This window comes from Eumetopias jubatus, unplaced genomic scaffold (assembly GCF_037043125.1).
Source record: "Eumetopias jubatus isolate StellerSeaLion01/CBP00866 unplaced genomic scaffold, mEumJub1_p1.0 scaffold_3, whole genome shotgun sequence".
Taxonomy (NCBI): Eukaryota; Metazoa; Chordata; class Mammalia; order Carnivora; family Otariidae; genus Eumetopias; species Eumetopias jubatus.
In genome coordinates this window covers 67,105,526-67,125,000 of record NW_028274809.1, presented here as the reverse complement: position 1 = coordinate 67,125,000, position 19,475 = coordinate 67,105,526, and the positions used below count along the sequence as shown (strand labels likewise).

At 37.9% G+C, this 19,475-nt stretch overlaps 1 protein-coding gene across 2 annotated transcripts in view; it reads right to left on the bottom strand.

Annotated features, from left to right (window-relative positions):
• Positions 1-19,475, bottom strand: part of GRB14 (growth factor receptor bound protein 14) — a 108,036-nt gene that overhangs the window by 39,102 nt on the left and 49,459 nt on the right. Inside the window, exons 1-2 of one of the 2 annotated variants that reach the window (XM_028124005.2) lie at positions 17,329-17,391; positions 3,088-3,244 (exon numbers count right to left, since the gene is read on the bottom strand). In XM_028124005.2, coding sequence (XP_027979806.1) covers positions 3,088-3,244; positions 17,329-17,391 — 220 coding nt within the window. Of the gene's footprint in view, positions 1-3,087; positions 3,245-17,328; positions 17,392-19,475 lie in introns of those variants that run through there. The other variant, XM_028123999.2, reaches the window with a different exon arrangement.

Genomic DNA, 19,475 nt, shown 5'->3' with positions numbered 1-19,475 from the left:
TGAGCCCTTATAAAGGCCGCGTGCACCACGGAGCCGCAGTGAGAGTGGTCCTGCCAAGCTCCTTCCAGGGAACCACACTCAGCCTTCTCAAGCAACAAGCCACCGCAGCTTTGAATTTTGTCTGTGAGCATCTGTGCTTTATCTTGATTTATTTTGTGCATCTATTGGCAAGATGTGTCCTAAGATACCCGAAAATGCTGAGAGAGGTTATTTCTGGGGTCTGGGAATGCTCAAATATTTTCCCATATAAATTAATGGTAAGTGCCTCTTTGCTTTATACCATTTCAGCTTACGAAAGTTTTCATAGGCGTGCTTTACTTTCAGAGAGCAGGAGAAACCATACTTATCATCACCTAAGGGATTACAGATTTTAGTCATGTGTCTCGTATCTTTCTCTTCCGAGAAGTATGCAAACTCGCAAGGGCAGTGTTTTTTGTCTATTATGTTCACACTGTACCCCCAAGATCCACAAACAAAATAGGCTTGGTATAAAACAGTCAGTAAATATCTGCTAAACTGTGTGAGGAAGTCAACAGGAAAAGGCAGGAAGAGTTCCTAGTTTTTGTGGAATCTATAAAGTGAAAGAAAAAAAAATCCTCAAGATGTATTTTTAGGTGCACACACACCCAAAGAAGGTAGTCTACGAAAGTAAAAACAGATTATGTTAAAACAGAGAAATTAAATAAAAATAAGTAAGGAAAATAGAGATATTCATTAGCTATCATCATCTAACATTTCAGTGTATCCTTACAGAAATAAAGCAGCTAATAAATAAATAAAAGAAATGGAAGCTGGTAAATCTAATACGCATTAGTATTTGGATAGCACTGTGTCAGCAATTTTTCTACTGTTTAAAGATATCATCTGAGGAGCGCCTGGGTGGCTCAGTCCGTGAGGCAGCCCTGGGACTGAGCCCCACAGCGGCTCCATGCTCAGTGCAGTCGGCTTGTCCCCCCACCTTTGCCCTTCCCCCGCTCACGTGTGCACAGGCTCATGCTCTCTCTATCAAATAAATTAAATCTCTTTAAAAAGAGATATAATCCGAGTGAAAACAAAAGGAAAGAAAAAGAACACAAGAAAGCTGTGGAACTCAATTTCCTTCTCATAGCCTTTGGTCTAAATGCATGGTTGATGAAGCCAGGAGACAATATTCTCACATCTTTGATTTTATTTCAGCATTTCCAGAAAATACAGTAATGGAGAAATACACTTCTATTTGATGCCTAAAAGTTTAAATTTAGTATGTAACTCAAATTAATTCTCCATGTTCCACTTTAAGCCTCCACATTAAAAGAACCTGTGCACTTTACTCCTTAATGTAACTTGCTGTGGTCTCTGTAAAAACTGGTACTTGATTTACAGAGTAGATTTTTATTATTAAACTTCAAACTATTTGTTAGTGATAAACTGTAGTGACTATAACCAAAAAAATGTAAAGCTGCTCCAAAAGAAAAAGATTAAGGGTATAAAATACTGTAATTACATATTATGCTAATTAAGAGCTGTGGTCTCACAAGCATATGTAAAACTAGTTTAGAATATGGCAGCTATCTATTGAGAGTTAATGCTATACTTTTAGGAGATGAATGGTCATGAATAGAAGTTAAATTAGTGACAAACAGCAATGCAGAAAATATATGTTGAACATTTTCTGCCCTAGGAAGGTGAGACGGCATATCACACTGGCGGGTAATGGCACACCTTCAAGAATTTAGGTTTTCTGTGAATGTTACTTGATAAGAAGGCGGAAAAAAAGGATTTTGCAGATATGATTAAGGGATCTTGAAATGAAGAGCTTATCCTGGATTATCCGGGTAAACTCTAACCGGTACCATTTTTATAAGAGAGAGGCAGAGGGTGACTTGACACAGACAGAAGAGGGAAATCCAGTGTGACCACAGAGGGAGGGACTGAAGTGAGGCTGCCAGAGCCAAGGAATGTCAGCGGCCCCAGAAGCTGCAAGAGACAAGGATCAGACTCTCTCCTGGAAGCTCCAGAGGAAGTGCATCCCTGGCAATGCCTTGATTTCAACCAAGTGATACTGATTTCAGACTTCTGGCCTCCAGAAGTGTGAAACAATCAATTTTGGTTGTTGTAAGCCCCCAGGTTTGTGGTCCTTTGTTACAGCAGCCACAGGAAACACATATGGAATTCAAAGAATCGAATGGCATTACCATCACAAAGGCCTTTCCTTTTCACTACTTATTATGGGAACATATTTTTTTTACACTCATATCTGTAAAAATAAGAAAAGGTGAAAGAAAACTGGTGCCGAATTCTGTCGCACTCTAGTAGAAGGACGAAAATCATTTATACCTTATTAAAGAAAATTGGGGGAAAAACCCTCTACATTTTACAACACAGAGATGCATTTTAAAAAATGCATTTAAAAAAATATGTTTTGAGGGGCGCCTAGGTGGTTCAGTTGTTAAGCATCTGCCTTCGGCTCAGGTCATGATCCCAGGGTCTGGGATCGAGCCCCACATCGGGATCCCTGCTCGGCAGGAAGCCTGCTTCTCCCTCTCCCACTCCCCCCGTTTGTGTTCCCTCTCTTGCTGTGTCTCTCTCTGTCAAATACATAAATAAAATCTTTGAAAAAAATGTTTTGAAAGAATACTCTTTATGTTTATGACTTTAAAATATAGAGGAGTTAATTAATTCTTCAAGAAAATTTTAGGGTACACACACACCTAAAGAGAACCAGTGTGGATACTTCCCATGTCTGCATGACAACCAATTCAAAAAGTAGTTCAAATAACAGCTTGTTTTATTAACTTCTCAAAAAAAAATGTTGCTTGTGCTACCAAAGATTATTACAAAATCCATCTATCAATTTGGACTCTATGTTTTGGCTCCCAAATTCTCATAGAGCATTATTTAAACAAAGAAGTATGGGAAATGTGTAATATTTCTACCCTTACTTTCATTTTGTGTTACATTCTTCTCCCAACTACCAACACCAAAATAAAGAAAAGGACTATTCATAATTCTCTTCTATTTTTCTATGTCTGAAGAAAATCTTTGCCATATAATGAAACTATAACAAACAGAAAAGCAATGATGTGGACTATGGTTCTGTATCCTTACCTAGACCTATGTGAGGCAGATGCTCAAAAAGGGTCCAGCTGTGGTCATCAATGTAATGATTCTTCAGGATCAACAGCTGGCAAACATCTCGGGCAGTTATGTCACTGGGTACCTCTAAAGCCCTGCTGGTTTCATCTTCACTGTATACTTTAATTACCTGTGTAGGTAGAAATAAGAAAATGAGCTAACATATCCTATTAAAAATATCATTCTAGTAAGTCATCAAACTTATTGGTTGAGCTGATTACGGAGTCCTTATATGGAATCTTATACATTAAATTTTCTAAAACACTGAATAAATGTTGCCTATCTAAGACTTGTTTATCACCTGTCAAAATCACTTTGTCCAATAACTTCCACCCTCTTCTCTTCAGTGTCTAGATGAGAGGACGTTCAATGACCATTCAACGTCATTGCTTTACCATTCTGGTCTCTTAAAAAGCTACATATCTCTTAACAACATGTAAAATGTTCCATTCCATACTTATATCCTGTAATTTATCCAAGTAATATGGTCAGTTTATTCCCAGATATATACAGGTAGTAAAAGCAGTAAGTAGAATCAGCCTTTATGAAAAGATTTCTTTATTTCAGGTTATGGAAATTTTGGCAAAGACTGGTTAGATGTATACCAGATTCTTTTTCTTTTTTCCTTTGCAATTAGTTGTGTCCATGGGATTGAGTTTTAGTCAATGGAATGTAAGCACATTCAATATTGCACTTTCAGGCCTAGTCCATAAAAACCTCCCACATACTGTTCCCCATTCTCTAATGCCACCCTCCCACTGAATAGAAATGACAAGGATCCAGAGGGGAGAAAAGCCTTGGGACAGAAGGAGCCTTTGTCCCTTCATGACCACATGAAAGCTGCCCAAATAAGAATACCCATATGGAACTTTGACAGGAGCAAGAAATAAACTTTGTGTTTACATACTGTGAATTTGTATTTATCTATTAAGGCAGCTAACGTTACCCGAAATTACACAGAATTAGGGAGAATTTCATACACAACACTCCCCTCAACATTTACCAAGTTGTGCTATGTGCTAGAATTTCCACTATTAATCATATAATTATTCCACTAATTATATTAATTAATTATAAGAAGATAAATACCCATGATAATAGTATAATAAAAGCAACATATACGCATAACACAGTGGGAAATGGTAAGAAAATTCACTGTAAGAAATACACTTGTTACAAAAATATAGACATTTCAACATTTTTAGTAATTCAAACAAATGCAAATTAAAATGACGTATTAATTCTATCCTTCTAATTTTTTTAAATTACACTTAATAACAGTGCGATGAAATACTTGCTCTCTCTCACAGTGATAGAAGTGATATAAATTGGTAAAATTATTTTGTACACCTATTGGAAAGTGTTCAAAAGCAGTAAATGTTCATTCCTTTGACTCAGTAATTCCACATAGGTAAAGTATCTCAGCTCCGTCCTAAATGTGGAAAATGGCTTCAGGCATAGACCTATCCAGCAGGCACTACATATAATTCTATCAATCCAAATATTCTACAATGAAAGAATGGTAAATGATAGTATTTTCCTAGAATGGAATATTATATAGTGCTTACAAATGTTATTCAAGGAAATGATACAGGAACTTTCAAAAATTCTTAGGTAAAATAAAATCATGACATCAAAGTATAGTTCCTTCCCAGCCTGGATTCATCCTGGAACATGTGAAGCAAACTCAGGGTTGTCACCCGGTCATGGGTCAATGTCACAGAGCAAAAGGGGGGCAGTGGACCCCTTAGTAAGTAATCAGCTACAGGGTAGCTTTCCCCCACTTATCCTTTGTCTTTTCAGAGATGGGAGGAGGGAGCAGGAATAATCATTCGGCAGGTAAAAAATGAGCACGGATTAAGCATACATGAACGAGAATCCACAGAATGAGAAAAATTAAAAGAAAAGAAGAAGGAAGCTGAGGCGGGGGAGAAAGAAAGAGGAAAAGAGAAGAAAAAAGATCATTGGGACATGGTTATCTTCTGTGTCAAAGCTTCTACTTTGGGAGAATTTAAATTTAATTTTTAAATTAACTACATTTAAAGACTACACTTAATATTTAATTAAACGTTGATTTTTATTTACTATTATTTGGTTTAAAATAATTTAAACAGCACATTTAAATACCAAGGCCTTCCCATGATGAAAAGTATATAACTTCTAAAAAGAAACATTAACTTATTTATTGTGTCTATTAATTATATGTTGCTCACATATGGTTAATAGGAAGTAAGAAATAAGGCCCATAGAGGTGTGATGTCACCTAGGTCCCGAAGTAAAGCTTATTTTTACAGCTTTCCACAGTAAAGCTTATTTCCTTAAAAGTTTGCCATCCAAGTGCAGTAGGATTATAAAGCAATCTTTTAATGTTTCCAGGGTTTTTTTTTCCCTATTATTTTCAACAGATAGGCAATGCACCTAAATCATGAGAAATATTTTTATATCAAGGTCAGAGTAGCCCTGGATTTTTACATTCTTCTAAATAAGGAATGCAGTGTTCTAAGATAAAAGAAGACATTCTTAGATATTTTGAATTAAGCAACTCAGTGTGTTCCCCTGAAGGAAATGGAAAATAATATATTCATTATTACTTATTCCAAATCTCTAACAAAATGGTATATTTTAAAAACAAATTCTGTTCCAAAAGACCCGAACAGCTCAAGGAAAGCTACTGCTTCTTTATTGCCACCTTGTGTTATTTTTCTAGCTGTCAAATATTTATTAAGAGCAAAATAGTACCGAGTTTAGAGAAACCAGGTTGTAGGGTGTCTTAAATTCTCTCCATTAAAAAATATTGCAAAAACACATTTTACTTGAGCATAAAGAGCCCATGTTCAATTAGTTATAAGATATTAACTCAAAAGAGAAAGATATTAATTCAAAATAGATACGGCCACCAATTTCAGAACTACAGAAACTGACCGGCACAAACAGGTCTATTCCATATCCTGTGGCTCTTTTCAAATGTATGCCCTGTGATCCTTCCCTTATTCTCTAACTCCAAACATACTATTTTTTCCTCAGTTTCTTGAAACAGCCATGCTCCTTCCTGACACAGGGTCTTTGCATATACCCCTAGAGCTGCTCTGTACACTGTCCTCCCACCCCCCGCCACCTTCTACTTTCCATCCCTCAGATGAACCATCATTTCTGTGGGGAAATTTCAATGACCCTCCCCGTTTAGTTCCAGGCCCTTTGTTCCATGTATGTGTGTCCACAACCCTGTAATGACTACCCATCAGCCTCCAATGCTCAGAACGTCGCATGAAAGCAGAAATGACGTCAATGTCTGCTTCCCACTGTGGCCCCAGCAGTTGCCACAAGGCCTGGCACACAGCTGATAACCAAAACTATTCTTTTAGTGATGAATGAGCCCATCATGCACAGGCCCGTAGAAGACAACATTAAGGATTCCTAAACAGTAGCTTTGAAACCTCACAGGGCTTGAAAACCCCCAAGGGAGGAAAAAATACACTGAGACCAAAGAGAAAACATAGGCAAGTTTTCATGAAATCTGTGAACTGAACAAAGGTGGATAAGGTGATTTCTCTGTCCCATTTCAATTCTGGTATTCTGTGAGAATTAAAAAAAAAAAAAGGTCAGAGGACATCTGGGCAGGACAAATATTTGTGAGCAAAGACACCGAGGGCTGAAGAAGCAAAAACACATGCATGCGACAATAGACCACTTTGCCGAGATCAGAGGGACTAAGCTCTGAGGAGCAGGTGAGGAGGTCAGGAGGCCTGCAGAAGGCGGGTCCTCACCCAGCACTGCTGGACACTGGTTTCCATCAAAGCAAACCAGTGAGGAGGCCGCCACAGATGGGGTCATTTTTTGGATACACAAATGACAGAATGCCTTTCTTCAATGGCTGGAAACAGAGAATTAAGTTTTAAATGGTAATTTTATAAGAATATGATTACAAAGTAGTAAGGGAATAATGATAAATAACCACATGATGACCTAAACATTTAGGAGCAGGTTCTATAAGTTAACAGAAAGCCTATCCTACAATGGCCTATTGACCAAACTGAGGCTAATTTTTCTCTCCCACTCAAAATCAGAGGCAGACGGCTCTGAGTTCGCTGAGGCGGGTCTACCACGTCACCACTGACTGAGCCAGGCTCCTTCCATTAGTCTGCAGTCCTCAGGGTCCCAGATGGGTCATCCCTACAGCATCTCTGTAAAAACTGTGAATGTGTCTACATTTGTATGTCATTTCATCTCAACAGGAAAACCACAGGGCATGCCTGGATACATAAATAAACAAATCGAATTGAAGGACCTGTGTTAGTGGAGATCCATGTAGAACCTCCAGGAGTTCTGGATACAAATTCAAAATGTAAGGATGGAGATTTAGGATGCGTTAATTTGTTTCCTATGCAGCACTGAGCCAAAGGGGCCCAGTGTGGCAATGCCCCACGGCTAGACGGCAGAGGATTGAGCAGTCACACCTGAGAGCTTGGAAGAGCGACATTGCCAAATCATGGCCTGGCCAGGCTTCCATCCAAGAGAAGAAAGCCAGTCTGCAGGCCAAGGGGCACGCAGAAAGTCCTCTTGATGCCCCTCTACTTTATTTGAGCCTCCAACTCTGTTCCTGACCCTTTCTGCTCTCCTTCTCGGGCCAAGAGCCCCACAGGCTACTCCTTCCTTGGGCTTCCTTTCTTTCGCCAGGGTAGCAAGACAGACTCAAGTGGGGGTTCAGTTTTGCAAAGAAGAAACTGGGAGCCCTTTCTGTATGCTCTGTTATGTGGCAGGGGGGAAAGGCAAAAGAAACAGCTCCAATTTCATTATAAAAGAAGGCACACATTAAAAACGAAGTCTGAAGCTATCCAAGCACGCACACACATATCTACATATTTATACAAACGTCTTATTTTAGGACCTAAATCCAATATGAATAAAGATGGTCAAATCCCAAATCCCACACTCATGTTTCCAATGACTTCATCAAAGGAGTGTTCTCTGAAGCCTCAGTGTTTTTAAAACTCATGTAATTCCTGTGAAGATGCCAGTGCTAATTCATCTTTGAAGTAAAAAAAACCTTCACAAGTGCTAATGTTTATTCAGATTTAAAGCAGAAAACCACTGGTCATGCTTATGTTGGACACAATGTTACTCCAGTATCTCATTTCAGGTTTTAAGCAATCATGTATTCCCAGAATGCCCATAACACACGTCTAAGCAAAAAAAGTTAGAAACGGTGTCACACAGTGGGAAGGACAAGTTGGGGCGGGGTGGAGGAAAGGTTAAGAAGAGAGGGGGGCAACCAGGAAGAGAAGAAAGAGAATACATATTAGTGCCCGGGGCACATCGGACATTTTACTGCAATTCTTGGGCTGCCTGGTGTCAAATAAAGCACTTTTAGGAACTACCTTATCTTACTAATTTTTTAAAAGCACGTTTCCTCACATTTAACTTCTCTGAAACTTGGAAGTAACTTGCCATCAGTGGTATGATCGATATAACTGGAAACATATAAAATAATGACACTTCTTGTAATTTAAGGTGCCATAGGATTAATGAAACATGCTGTGTTCAGTGTTTCTGGGACATTTGGGAGATATTATAATAGTGTATATATACTATACATATATATACAATAGTATAAACTTACAATAGCATACAAAATATCACTTTCTAGGCCAAACATTCCCATGCTGTGACAGCAGAAGCAAGTAATTTATAACCATTTCGGTCATTTTACCTTTTCTTCCTTTTTCTAAATATTTATTTTATATTGATGCAAAACACATATAGAACATATCCCTGTGAAAGAAATGTAATCAATACTGTTTGAAACACAGAACAGTAAAGGTCAAAAGGACTCTTGGAGAACATCCACTGAAATCCTCTCATTTTACAAACAAAGAAGCCACTTCTGAGGAGCGTCTGACTTGCTTGGGGATGCCCAGCTATTCCCTGGCAGAGCCAGCCAGGGAATCTGTCTCCCGGCCCCTCCCTGACCCTGTTCTTGCCACTCTGTTCCTCCAACGTTCATGCTGCTGTAAGCCGCTGCCTCTATATGGCATCCCAGATAAAAGCATTAGATAACTAAAAACCACAGCATAGAAATGCACATATGTCCCTAAGCACCTAGCTTTTTGAATGTCAAGACAGGTTGTTCTTTGGGTTTCACTTTTTGCAGCATTAACTTGCCCGAAAAATTGCATGTTCTGAAACAGCCAGCAGAGGGAGTCTTTACTTCTCAGTGAGCACAAATAGAGAAAACAGGAACTTTTGAAAACTACAACTATAACATTGTTAACCCTATGGAGGTCCTATTATAATTACAGGAGTTTTAAAAAGTTTAAAGCCATTTTAAAATATTCTTAATTTGAATGTTTCAGATAAATCATGTGTACATCTTCAATAAGGATTTTTTTGGCTATATATATACATATATATACACATATACTATACACATACACTGTATATAAAGTCACCTCAGTAACAACCTTTCCTAGAACTCAAGGTGGAGTTTCTCCCTAGTATTTTAGAAAGGTGATGTCAAAATATTTCTTTGAATCTTGATAGAACTACCCAAATGAATCTGACTTCTGAAACTATAAAATAAAATTCCTGATATTTTCACAAACACAACTGAATGTATATGTCCAAACACGCATGCTGATTAGGACGTATTTATACTCACTTTCTGACAATGGCATGTGTGCCAAAAATGATTTTCGAGTTCCTCTTTAGGAACTGTCTGGAAGACCAAGTATTATTTATTTCTATCTTCCAGGGGTAGAAAATCTTTACCCTACCCTCTCAGAGGGTTTAATATCTGAAATTACCAAATGTCTTGCTTCTTTCTTCTGCCAAAAAGAGACTGTTATTTTCTAGATTTGACCCGGGGTCCTGGGGCACGGCCAGGAGAGCCAGCCCTGAGACTGCCCCCAAGCAAGAGTGAGACTGTTGATCAGCCTGACGATTTTTAATCTGCTTTCATTGCCAAATGTGGACCAGGCATCGTGGTTTACAAAACAACATGAGTTGGGACGCCTGGGTGGCTCACTCGGTTAAGCATCTGCCTTTGGCTCAGGGCATGATCCCAGGGTCCTGGGATCGAGTCCCGCATCAGGTTCCCTGCTCAGTGGGGAGCCTGCTTCTCCCTCTGCCTGCCTCTGTCTGATAAATAAATAAATAAATAAATAAATAAATAAATAAATAAAATCTTCAAAGAAAACAAAACAACAACAAAAAAACAAGTTATGGCCCCCATTCACATAGAGTTTCAGCCCAGGTGCTCATGGTGATGATGGACTTTGGAGTCTGCTCTGTGATCAGATCCTAAGCCACCAGATCACCAGTGATGAGTCCTAGATTTCTCATTCTATAGAATGGGCAAATAGCTGGTAAATTCATAGGACTCAATTAATATAAGTGATTTTTACTATAAATTTTTGAAAGCAAATAAGGCATTTAGTAAGTCTCAAGAGATTCCTACAGTCCAGCTGAGCTCTAAGGAACTCCGACATATGGTTTAGTCACTACATCTCTGAGGCAAGATTGAGTGCACAAGGAAAAACGACAAGAGGGAAAAAGAGATGCAGGAAGGTGGGACTGGTCCAAAGAGAGGACTGAGGAGAGGGCAGAGTGCACTGAGTGGTGAATGCAGAAGGCTCTGCAGCAGGCACGCCCATGAGGCTGGGAGAGGCAGCCTCTGGCAGGCATGGTGCTGACCCGGCGCTCAGTCCTGCCTGATCACTGACCAGACATGTGCTTTGGGCAGGACACTTAACCTCTCCCCCCACCCCCCCACCACCCCGAGCTTCACATTCCTCATCCCAAACTGGGTTTGGGTTCTTATGAGGACTAAAGAGAATGTGTTATCAGTGCTGAACACATTAGAGCTGTTTTTATTTTATGGGTGTGTGTCAAGGGCAGTGAGTATACCAAGTTGTCCACAGCAGCAAGCTGGAGCTGGATAAAGGTCATGAAGAGGCAGGGGAGACCAGCTGAGGTGGACCCTGAGTGTATGCCTTTTCACCACAGGTGTGAAATGAAGGAAGAATGAAGTGAATGCAACAGGAAGACAAATGTATCAACTAATAGTAATCATATACCAACTTTGTACCTTCCCTATGTTGGGCACTTGAGTCCAGAGACGATCAAGTGACACAGTCCCTGCCATCATATGGTTAATGTTCCAAGTAATGTCACCTTTGTCTACCGAAATAACGTCTTCCTATTAGGCACAACTTTACCTCTTGCATATACAGAACCCTGCCTGATTCTTCCCAGGGCAGTGAAAAGACAAATAAGCTAACCTATCTTACTATACTTAAATCTGTTCCCAGATTTTTTTAAAAAATTCACCAGCATTTAATAGTCAGATTAATTTTTTTAAATTCAATTAGAGCTCCCCGTAAAGTTACAGAAAAGGAGTTGAAGGAACCAGCACATGAAAGGTACACAGTCTTTCTCTTCCTGGCTGCATTATATCAAGGACAACTACTTTTTGTTTATTTGTTACAAGGGAATTTTTAGGTAACTACCTCAATAGGATAGGGCACAAAAAAAAAAATTTAAATTCATAGTAATAGGGAGATTTTAAACTTTACGAAACTAGTAAAACATGCCATTTCATAGATGGGGGAGGGAAGGAACTCGCATTTGTTGATCTTCTACTATGTGTCAAGTACTTCTAAATATTCATCCTATTTAATCCTCACAACTGTTCTGTGAGGAAGCATCATTATCCCCAGAACAGAGAAACTGATTTTCAGAAATGTTTAAAAGAAGGCACTCAAAGTCACACCACTGGTCAGTGACAGAGCTGAGCTCAAACTCAGAGCTTTCTGGCTCTAAAACACACAAACAATCTTTACCATATCATACTTCCTAAAAACTCACTTCTCAGGAAAAGAAACTTTTTGTGAAAACACAAAATCCATTTGTCTGTGTCGTACCCTTCCTAGATGGATATGCAGCAAAGTTACCCTGTAAACGATTAAAAGGGCAGAAGAAAGATCAAGGTTTAGCAAGAATGAGAACTCCAGGTAAACAGCAATAATCATACTCATTACCACATCACAACCCCCTCCCAAGCTAGCCAGCCATCTGTGGGTCTCCATTACCCTCCCCTCCTCAGGAAATCTACTCTCTCCCCACTTGCTATACCTTCTACTATCCCCATACAAGTATCAGAATACATTTGTCCAAAAAGCATAAACATATTGTATATCTGGAAACACAATAATAAAAATCCAAGGGACAGGTATTTACTGAACGCCTAATATGTTGGAGGCACTTGGGGGATAGTGAGCTGCCCACCAGGAACCCCTGTTCCCCTCTCCCTTCCTGATGAGTGCTGACTCTGATGAGTAGGGCAGAATGTGGAGCTCAAGGCCTACATTTCCTGGCTTCCCCTGTCACCAGGTTTGGCCACATGACAGAATCCCAGCCAGTAAAATGTAAGCAAAAGCTCCTGGTTACCTCAGGGTGCCATGTTAACATCTGATAGAGCGAGCCAGCATGCCCTTGGTGCTTCCCATTTTGTATGCCAGGAATGTGAACAGGACGACTGGAGATTTGCATTTATCTTTCCATAAAAGGAAAAGAGACCCACACTAAGGAAGATACAACAGAAAGCAAGAAGGAGCTTGGCTGCCTCAGGACATTGTCGGGCTGCTACATTAGCTTTGGACGGAGTCTTCTTGTAAAGTGAAAGAAAAATAAATCTCCCTGTTTAATGTGCTGTCATTTCAGTTTCCTGGGTACATGAAATAAAAATTCAGCTTGTAACTGACAAAGCACTTTATTTAAAGAATCTCTTAAATTTTTAAAATCTGGATGTAAGACAAAAAAAGACACATTTTGAAAACCAAATAGTACAAGATTTATAAAAAACAAAAACAAAAACAAAACAAAACCAGACACACAGAAAAGCCAGAAGTCAAATCTGAGTCACCAGAAAGTATAATTATTATCCACAACTATGGAAGGCTAGTAAGACTTCAGTAACAGAAAAGGTAACCATAAATCTGCTGTGAGGGGTGCCTGTGTGGCTCAGTCATTAAGCCTCTGCCTTGGGTTCAGATCAGGATCCCAGGGTCCTGGGATCGAGCCCCACATCGGGCTCCCTGCTCGGCGGGAGGTCTGCTTCTCCCTCTCCTACTCCCCCTGCTTGTGTTTCCTCTCTCGCTGTGTCCCTTTCTGTCAAATAAATAAATAATAAAACTGCTCTCGCATGGCAGTACCTACTGAATTAGGAAATTGGGAATTAAGGCATGTCCACGGATACTGAATCAAGACACCACTAAGAAAGATGTGCTGAGAAAGTCTTAAAAAGCAGATCGAATCCTGGAGTTGTCTACAGGCCATGGAGCATAAAACTAAGGGCAGAAGTACAGAGGGACAAATATCAAACAGTGTTTCGAGCACAAGGAAGAAAGCCACATACTGAGCGGAGGCTTCACACGAGGCTGGGGAAGCCACTGGGCACACAGGCCCTAAAGCACATGCAATACAGTCATTTGGACCGATTTTATATAAATTTAAAAGTTTCTGGGCAAAATAGTGATATGATAATCTGTATTCTTTCATTCTTTACAAAATTATTTTTAGAAAGTCATAGCAATGATTCTAACTGTATGAGGAAGGAAATGAATATAACATAAACTATTCTCTCATATAGACAGAGAATTGAATCTCCTGATAAATGGCATTGCTCCATATACAACTCATGAATTTCAGATTTTCAAAAGGATTTTAATCTTAAGGAAAATGTATTCAAGAAATTATCCCTTTTTCTCCCTGAGATTTCAGAAGATGCTTCAGGATCATGTGTGCTTATGAATATCTCTCTTAATTGTAGTATGGATAAAAAATGCAGAAATGCTTATAAACATAATTTGCAAAACAATGTAAATCTGATAGAGGCATGAAACATGCCTACTCACAGAATCAGAATATGGACATCTGGCCTTCTGATCTTGAAGGCTTTCTATAAAAAGTATGAATTTTGTATTACACTTAATGTATACTTTACAATCCTTGAATCTTTTGTTAATTCTCTGGGACCTTAAAATAGTTTTTTGATATAATGTACCAATCTAGACTGCTGGGTACAAATTCTCTTTCTCTCTCTCTCTCTCTCTCCACACACACACACACACACACACACACACACACACACACACACTTTACTGCTTACAATTGCTTTCTGAATAAAATGTTTTCTACACTAGAACATATGGGAGTTGGTGGAGGTGCAGAGGGAGACGAAAGGATTTGCCTAAGCTAATTCCAGACTAGAAGTTGAATGGCAATTAAACATCCCATAAGGCAATGTCATTAACATATTAATTTCAGGAGGTAACACATATCTAGGAGAAACACACTGGAAGTCACAAGACCTAGATTCTATTTCTAGCTTTGCCAATGACCTTCTGGGTGACCTTGCATAAGTCACTCAACACCCAAGAGACTCAGACTTCTCTCATTAAAAAAAAAAAAAAGATGTAACCAAGTAGTTATCTGAGAAAAATGCTATGAGGTAAAAGATTCATTCAGAGCATCTGGTGAGGATGTAACCGTGTCTGATATGATGAAATCTTCGCTAGAACCATGATTAACCAGAATCAAGGAAATTGAACTCTAACAGAATTGGAGGAGACCAAAAATTTTTTTCTAAAACTTTACTTGATAGAGAATCTACCAAAAGTCTCTGTTCCTCAAAGATCAAAGTGTATTTGATCTTCTACAAAAAAGACCCATACTGTGTTAAGGAGCCATGTTTAAAGTTCAAGTTCCTAGCCACTCTCAGGAGAATCTCATGGCCGTTCAGATCAGATACATAGGGTGATAAGAAAATTACTCCCTAGTGCTATTAAGCATTTTCAGAAATGCCCTCAGCCTTTCAAATGATTAGGATTCCAGCTGGCAAATTATTTTTCAAGAGCCACTCATTCAGGATGAGCAAAGTTTATGCCAAACTTACAGAAAAAGCACCTGCTGCCTTCTTGGGAAAATGAGAAGCTGCCCCCGAAATACTCCAAGAGATGCTTGTACTAATTTGTCAGATCATCTTAAATTATGGTGCATATAGAAAATGACAAGATAATTACAAGTATGGAATAATTTTCTATCTTAGAAAAAAAAAAAAAAACAGTCATGGTGTGACCAGAGCAGATGGACATGTTTTAGTCAGAAACATGCCCAATTCCTAAAATGAGAGATATTAAGATTTTCAGAATAGTCTTCTAGATACGGGGTCCTTTGGGGGTTAAAATGCCAGGAGAAAGAAACAGCGTAAGTACTTTCAGTAAATGGTGATGTCCTAAATTATATGGAAATTTAATATGTGTTCTCAGTGGAAAGCAATAGCATGGACCTGGGCACAGGGAATTTTGACCTATGTAATTATTATAATAAAAACCTGACAAGCAGCTTATTATAAAAGACCAAGAGAAATCACAATGACGTGACCATCAGCAGCTCAGACTTAACATCAATTATAATCACAGCTTTCCAGAGTATTCTTATTCTGCTACTTACCAGTCAGTGCTGGATTTTCTAGATGAGTTTCACTCACACCAACTGCCCCTGGACTAAGTGCTCAAAGTCCTTGAAAACGATAGCATCTCTTCCTAATGTTTTACACTCTAATAAGAAATGGTCTAAATATTTTAACTATGAAAATACAAAATATATTATTTGAGTCACAGGATTATAGGCACCAATAAGACTGCAGAAAGCATTTAATGAAAATCCCTCAGCTCTCATGTTACAGGTGAGGAAGTAATGACTGCAAGTTTAAGTGACTTGCCCAAGGTCATACTGCTAGTAAACAGAGAGTCCAGATGCTATGCTTCCTACCACACTGACATGTCATCTGAAAGGACATGATGAAAGCTTCTTGGTTATTCTAAAGTGCAATATTAATTGCATAAAGAAGAACTCAGACCTAAGAACATACATTTGATATATATTAGTATACCTTTTCACATTCCAGTGAGGCAGGGAATCTCTACAGTCATTATTAATGCTTAGTCTAAATCAAAATAAAGATTCAAGTTCAAAGGAAAATATTTTTAATTAAATTTGCTTAAGATGAGAGAAAGGCATCAAGAAAGATAAAGAACAAATGTTGGCAAAATTACCATATACAATTCCAATGCCAAGTAAAAATGTCCCTAGTGAATAAATGGTCGACTGGATAAGAAAATAAACTGAAAACCTAAAAATTAAAAACAATAAAAAAGAGATACTTCTTTTTTTAAAAAACACCCTAATTGTTACATTTGTCATTTTCAAACAAATTAAACCATGACCTTTGACTTAGGGAATACACTAATAGTTAACTAACAGTTAACTATTAAAAGTCAGGTACAGAATAAACACTCCAATTTCTAGTGTCACCAAAACCAATCAGAAAGCATATTGCCAAAGATGTGTTTGGGTGCCTTCTTTTTCTATACTAGAGATCTGATTCTTTAAGGATTTCAAGACATTGTTCTTATTTGGTGTATGTACAAGAAAAGTTTAGTTTATTCAGTTTTACTTAAATGCTACACTGCATGGTGTATTTATTATTACCTTATAAAATATGATGCTGCGGTAAGACATGGAAATAAGCTTTACAAAAAAACTAATAGATACAATATTTTCATACACAGGATTGATTGCATTAATAATTAACAGAAAGCTCTTTCACAAGGGAATATAATGGAAAGTTTTTCTTAAGCAAAAAGGCAGCAATTCAATAGAAATTGGTAGAAACCAGAGGATAATAAACTGGTGCCATATGTTTAAACAGAAAAACAATTATATAGTCCATTGAACAATGAAGATGAATGTATTATGAATTATAGTGAAACAAAGAAACTTCTTCTCAGTAAACAAACATAAAACATAATAGCTAGCAGATTTTGTATTGAACTAAAGGCAAAGAGGCCTGAAGTTATAGAAGGGAAAAAAAAAAAAAGCAAAAGCTTCAATATACTCTCTAAATCACAATGCCCTGAAATCGAGACCAAACTGCTTTTACGTGGAGCTTTTTTAAGACAGAGTTATTCTAGCACGGCATTTTCCCCCTTTGTCTAATTTCACTAATATACCCTTTAATTATCTCTAGCCTCAATGAATGACAGTCTCTCTCAGGATATGTAACTAAAGTTTCCAACATATTAATAAACACACAGCAACAGGAAGAAAGAAAAACAGCAAGAAAAAGGAAAGAAAAAGGCAAAAGAAGTCACATACCCTTTTCTGTAGGACTATTGGCGTTATTGTCGGCAGAGTGACTCTTCTCGCACTCAGACTCATGCCTGCTCTTCGTAGAAGGATCCCCTCTCATAGATCATGGACGAAATGAAAGAAATCTTTTACAGTTACTCCTTGGGAATCTCAGGGCTCAGTGCAAAGAAACTAGGAAAGTAATAAATGTCACTCTGCTTATGTGATTCCAATCTACCCAAAGCCAATTAAGGATGGCTGTGGGACAGGACAAGGCAGCGACCAATCAAAGCCGGGAAAACTCCGCCTTTGTCCTTGGAAACACATTCTGATACTTTTGTTTATGATATTTAAAGAACCAGATTAACAGGCATCTAGTTCACTTAACTTTTTTTTCCAAAACAGTGCAATTTAATGCCATCTTTGTTGACTAAGCAGCTATGTCTTCAGTTTACTAAAACATTTCAACATATGGCAGATAAGAAACTGTTTACATGGATCTATTTAAAGTACATAAATATGCAGATGAGCTAAATTTACTTATGCAACTCATAAATTTGATAAATGGGTTGATTAGAACATATTATATAAGGTGCAAAAAATAATCCTGAGGTTAGAATTGGTCTCAAAGTATTAATTTATGCATTATAATAAAAGATTTTTAATATTCATTGATACATTTCATTTCTTAAACAGCTAAAATTTTTGTATTATGGACCTTTAAGCTATCCTAAGGTTACATGCTTAAGTATTTCTGTTAAATATTACCTTAACAATCAACCTCAAAATAATAATGTTAAATATAAAGGGGGCATTAAACCACAATATATGAATTTCAAATGCTTATCAGTTTTCAAAAAGCACAGATCTCTGTAACTCAGCATCTTTCACTCAATTAAAAGCACTTAGACAATAATCATTGCTCATTGAAAACAAAATTTTAACAACCATTTTGTCTTTATTCTTCTAATAACTGAAAACTATATTCTAATATTTTTGGGGATTGGAGGAGGGTCACAACTAAAACCATTGGTGGCTAATAAGAAAGTTTTCAAAATTTCAGTGTGTCTAAAAAAAGAGTAAAAGAAACACTCAACATGACAAAAAGTATTGTAGTAGTACAACTAATCTGAGTTGTTATGATGGTAAGATCCCTGCTGAACTGATGACATCACAAGAATCTACTCTGTGCTCTTCAACCACAGCACATGTAATGACCCACTGCAATCAGTACGAGGGAAACTCTTTGTAATTTCTAGATTACAAGGTAGTTGTTGTAGTAACAAGGCAAAATGGAAGATTCTAGGCAACTCAGACACAAACTTTCCATTTCATTATCTAGACTGCTACTAAGCAGGGTTTGCTTAACTGCTGTACACTTTATGCTTTTGGGTGTGTTTTATATGCATGATGATCTCATAATCTTCATAAGGAAAAGAGACACTACAAACTCTATAGAGTTCCCTACTTGGAGTTTCAAAACCTGCATAGATCCCTCACAATGGTACCGAGGGGGGGAAATTCACTTAATATAAAAAGTCACAGATGGATCTAGTTTGGGGGTGTTCATTTGATCCTTATCCAATTAGGTTTATCGTGGCCTTTTAAAATAAAATTATCAATAAAAACCTACTAGTACTGGGAAGGGAGTTACCATTTGTAAAGTGGAAGATTCTGGTTAACCTTAAGTCACTCTTTTGGCAGACCAACAATAACAAAGCCCACAGTAACTACAGATAATCATTTTGAGATTATCTGCAATATTTGGCTTTTTCTTCCTTCTTTTCTCAATTTAGTCTTTGGACATTACAAAGAAGTGTTATCTCTGGTCTCAAGAAAGGGGTTCCACCATAATCAAAGCAATTCATTTCACTAAATAATGAGGCAAAGTCCCCACTATGTGTGAGGCGGTGTGTTCGGTGGTAGGAAAATACTGTCGAATAAGATATGGTCACTGTCTCAAAGTGGAATAGAGAGAATTCATTTTTAAATTTTAAAAAATCACACTCAACAGTGGGCTAGGTGAGTCTAGTAGTGATTAAACTTCAAGTACCAGGGATGAGCAAAAGTAGAAGAAATTACACATCATAGGTGAGATCACCACTTCAAGCAGGAAATGAGATTTTCTTTGACAAGTGATTAGAAGAAAAGACTATGCAGAATTTGATGCCCGA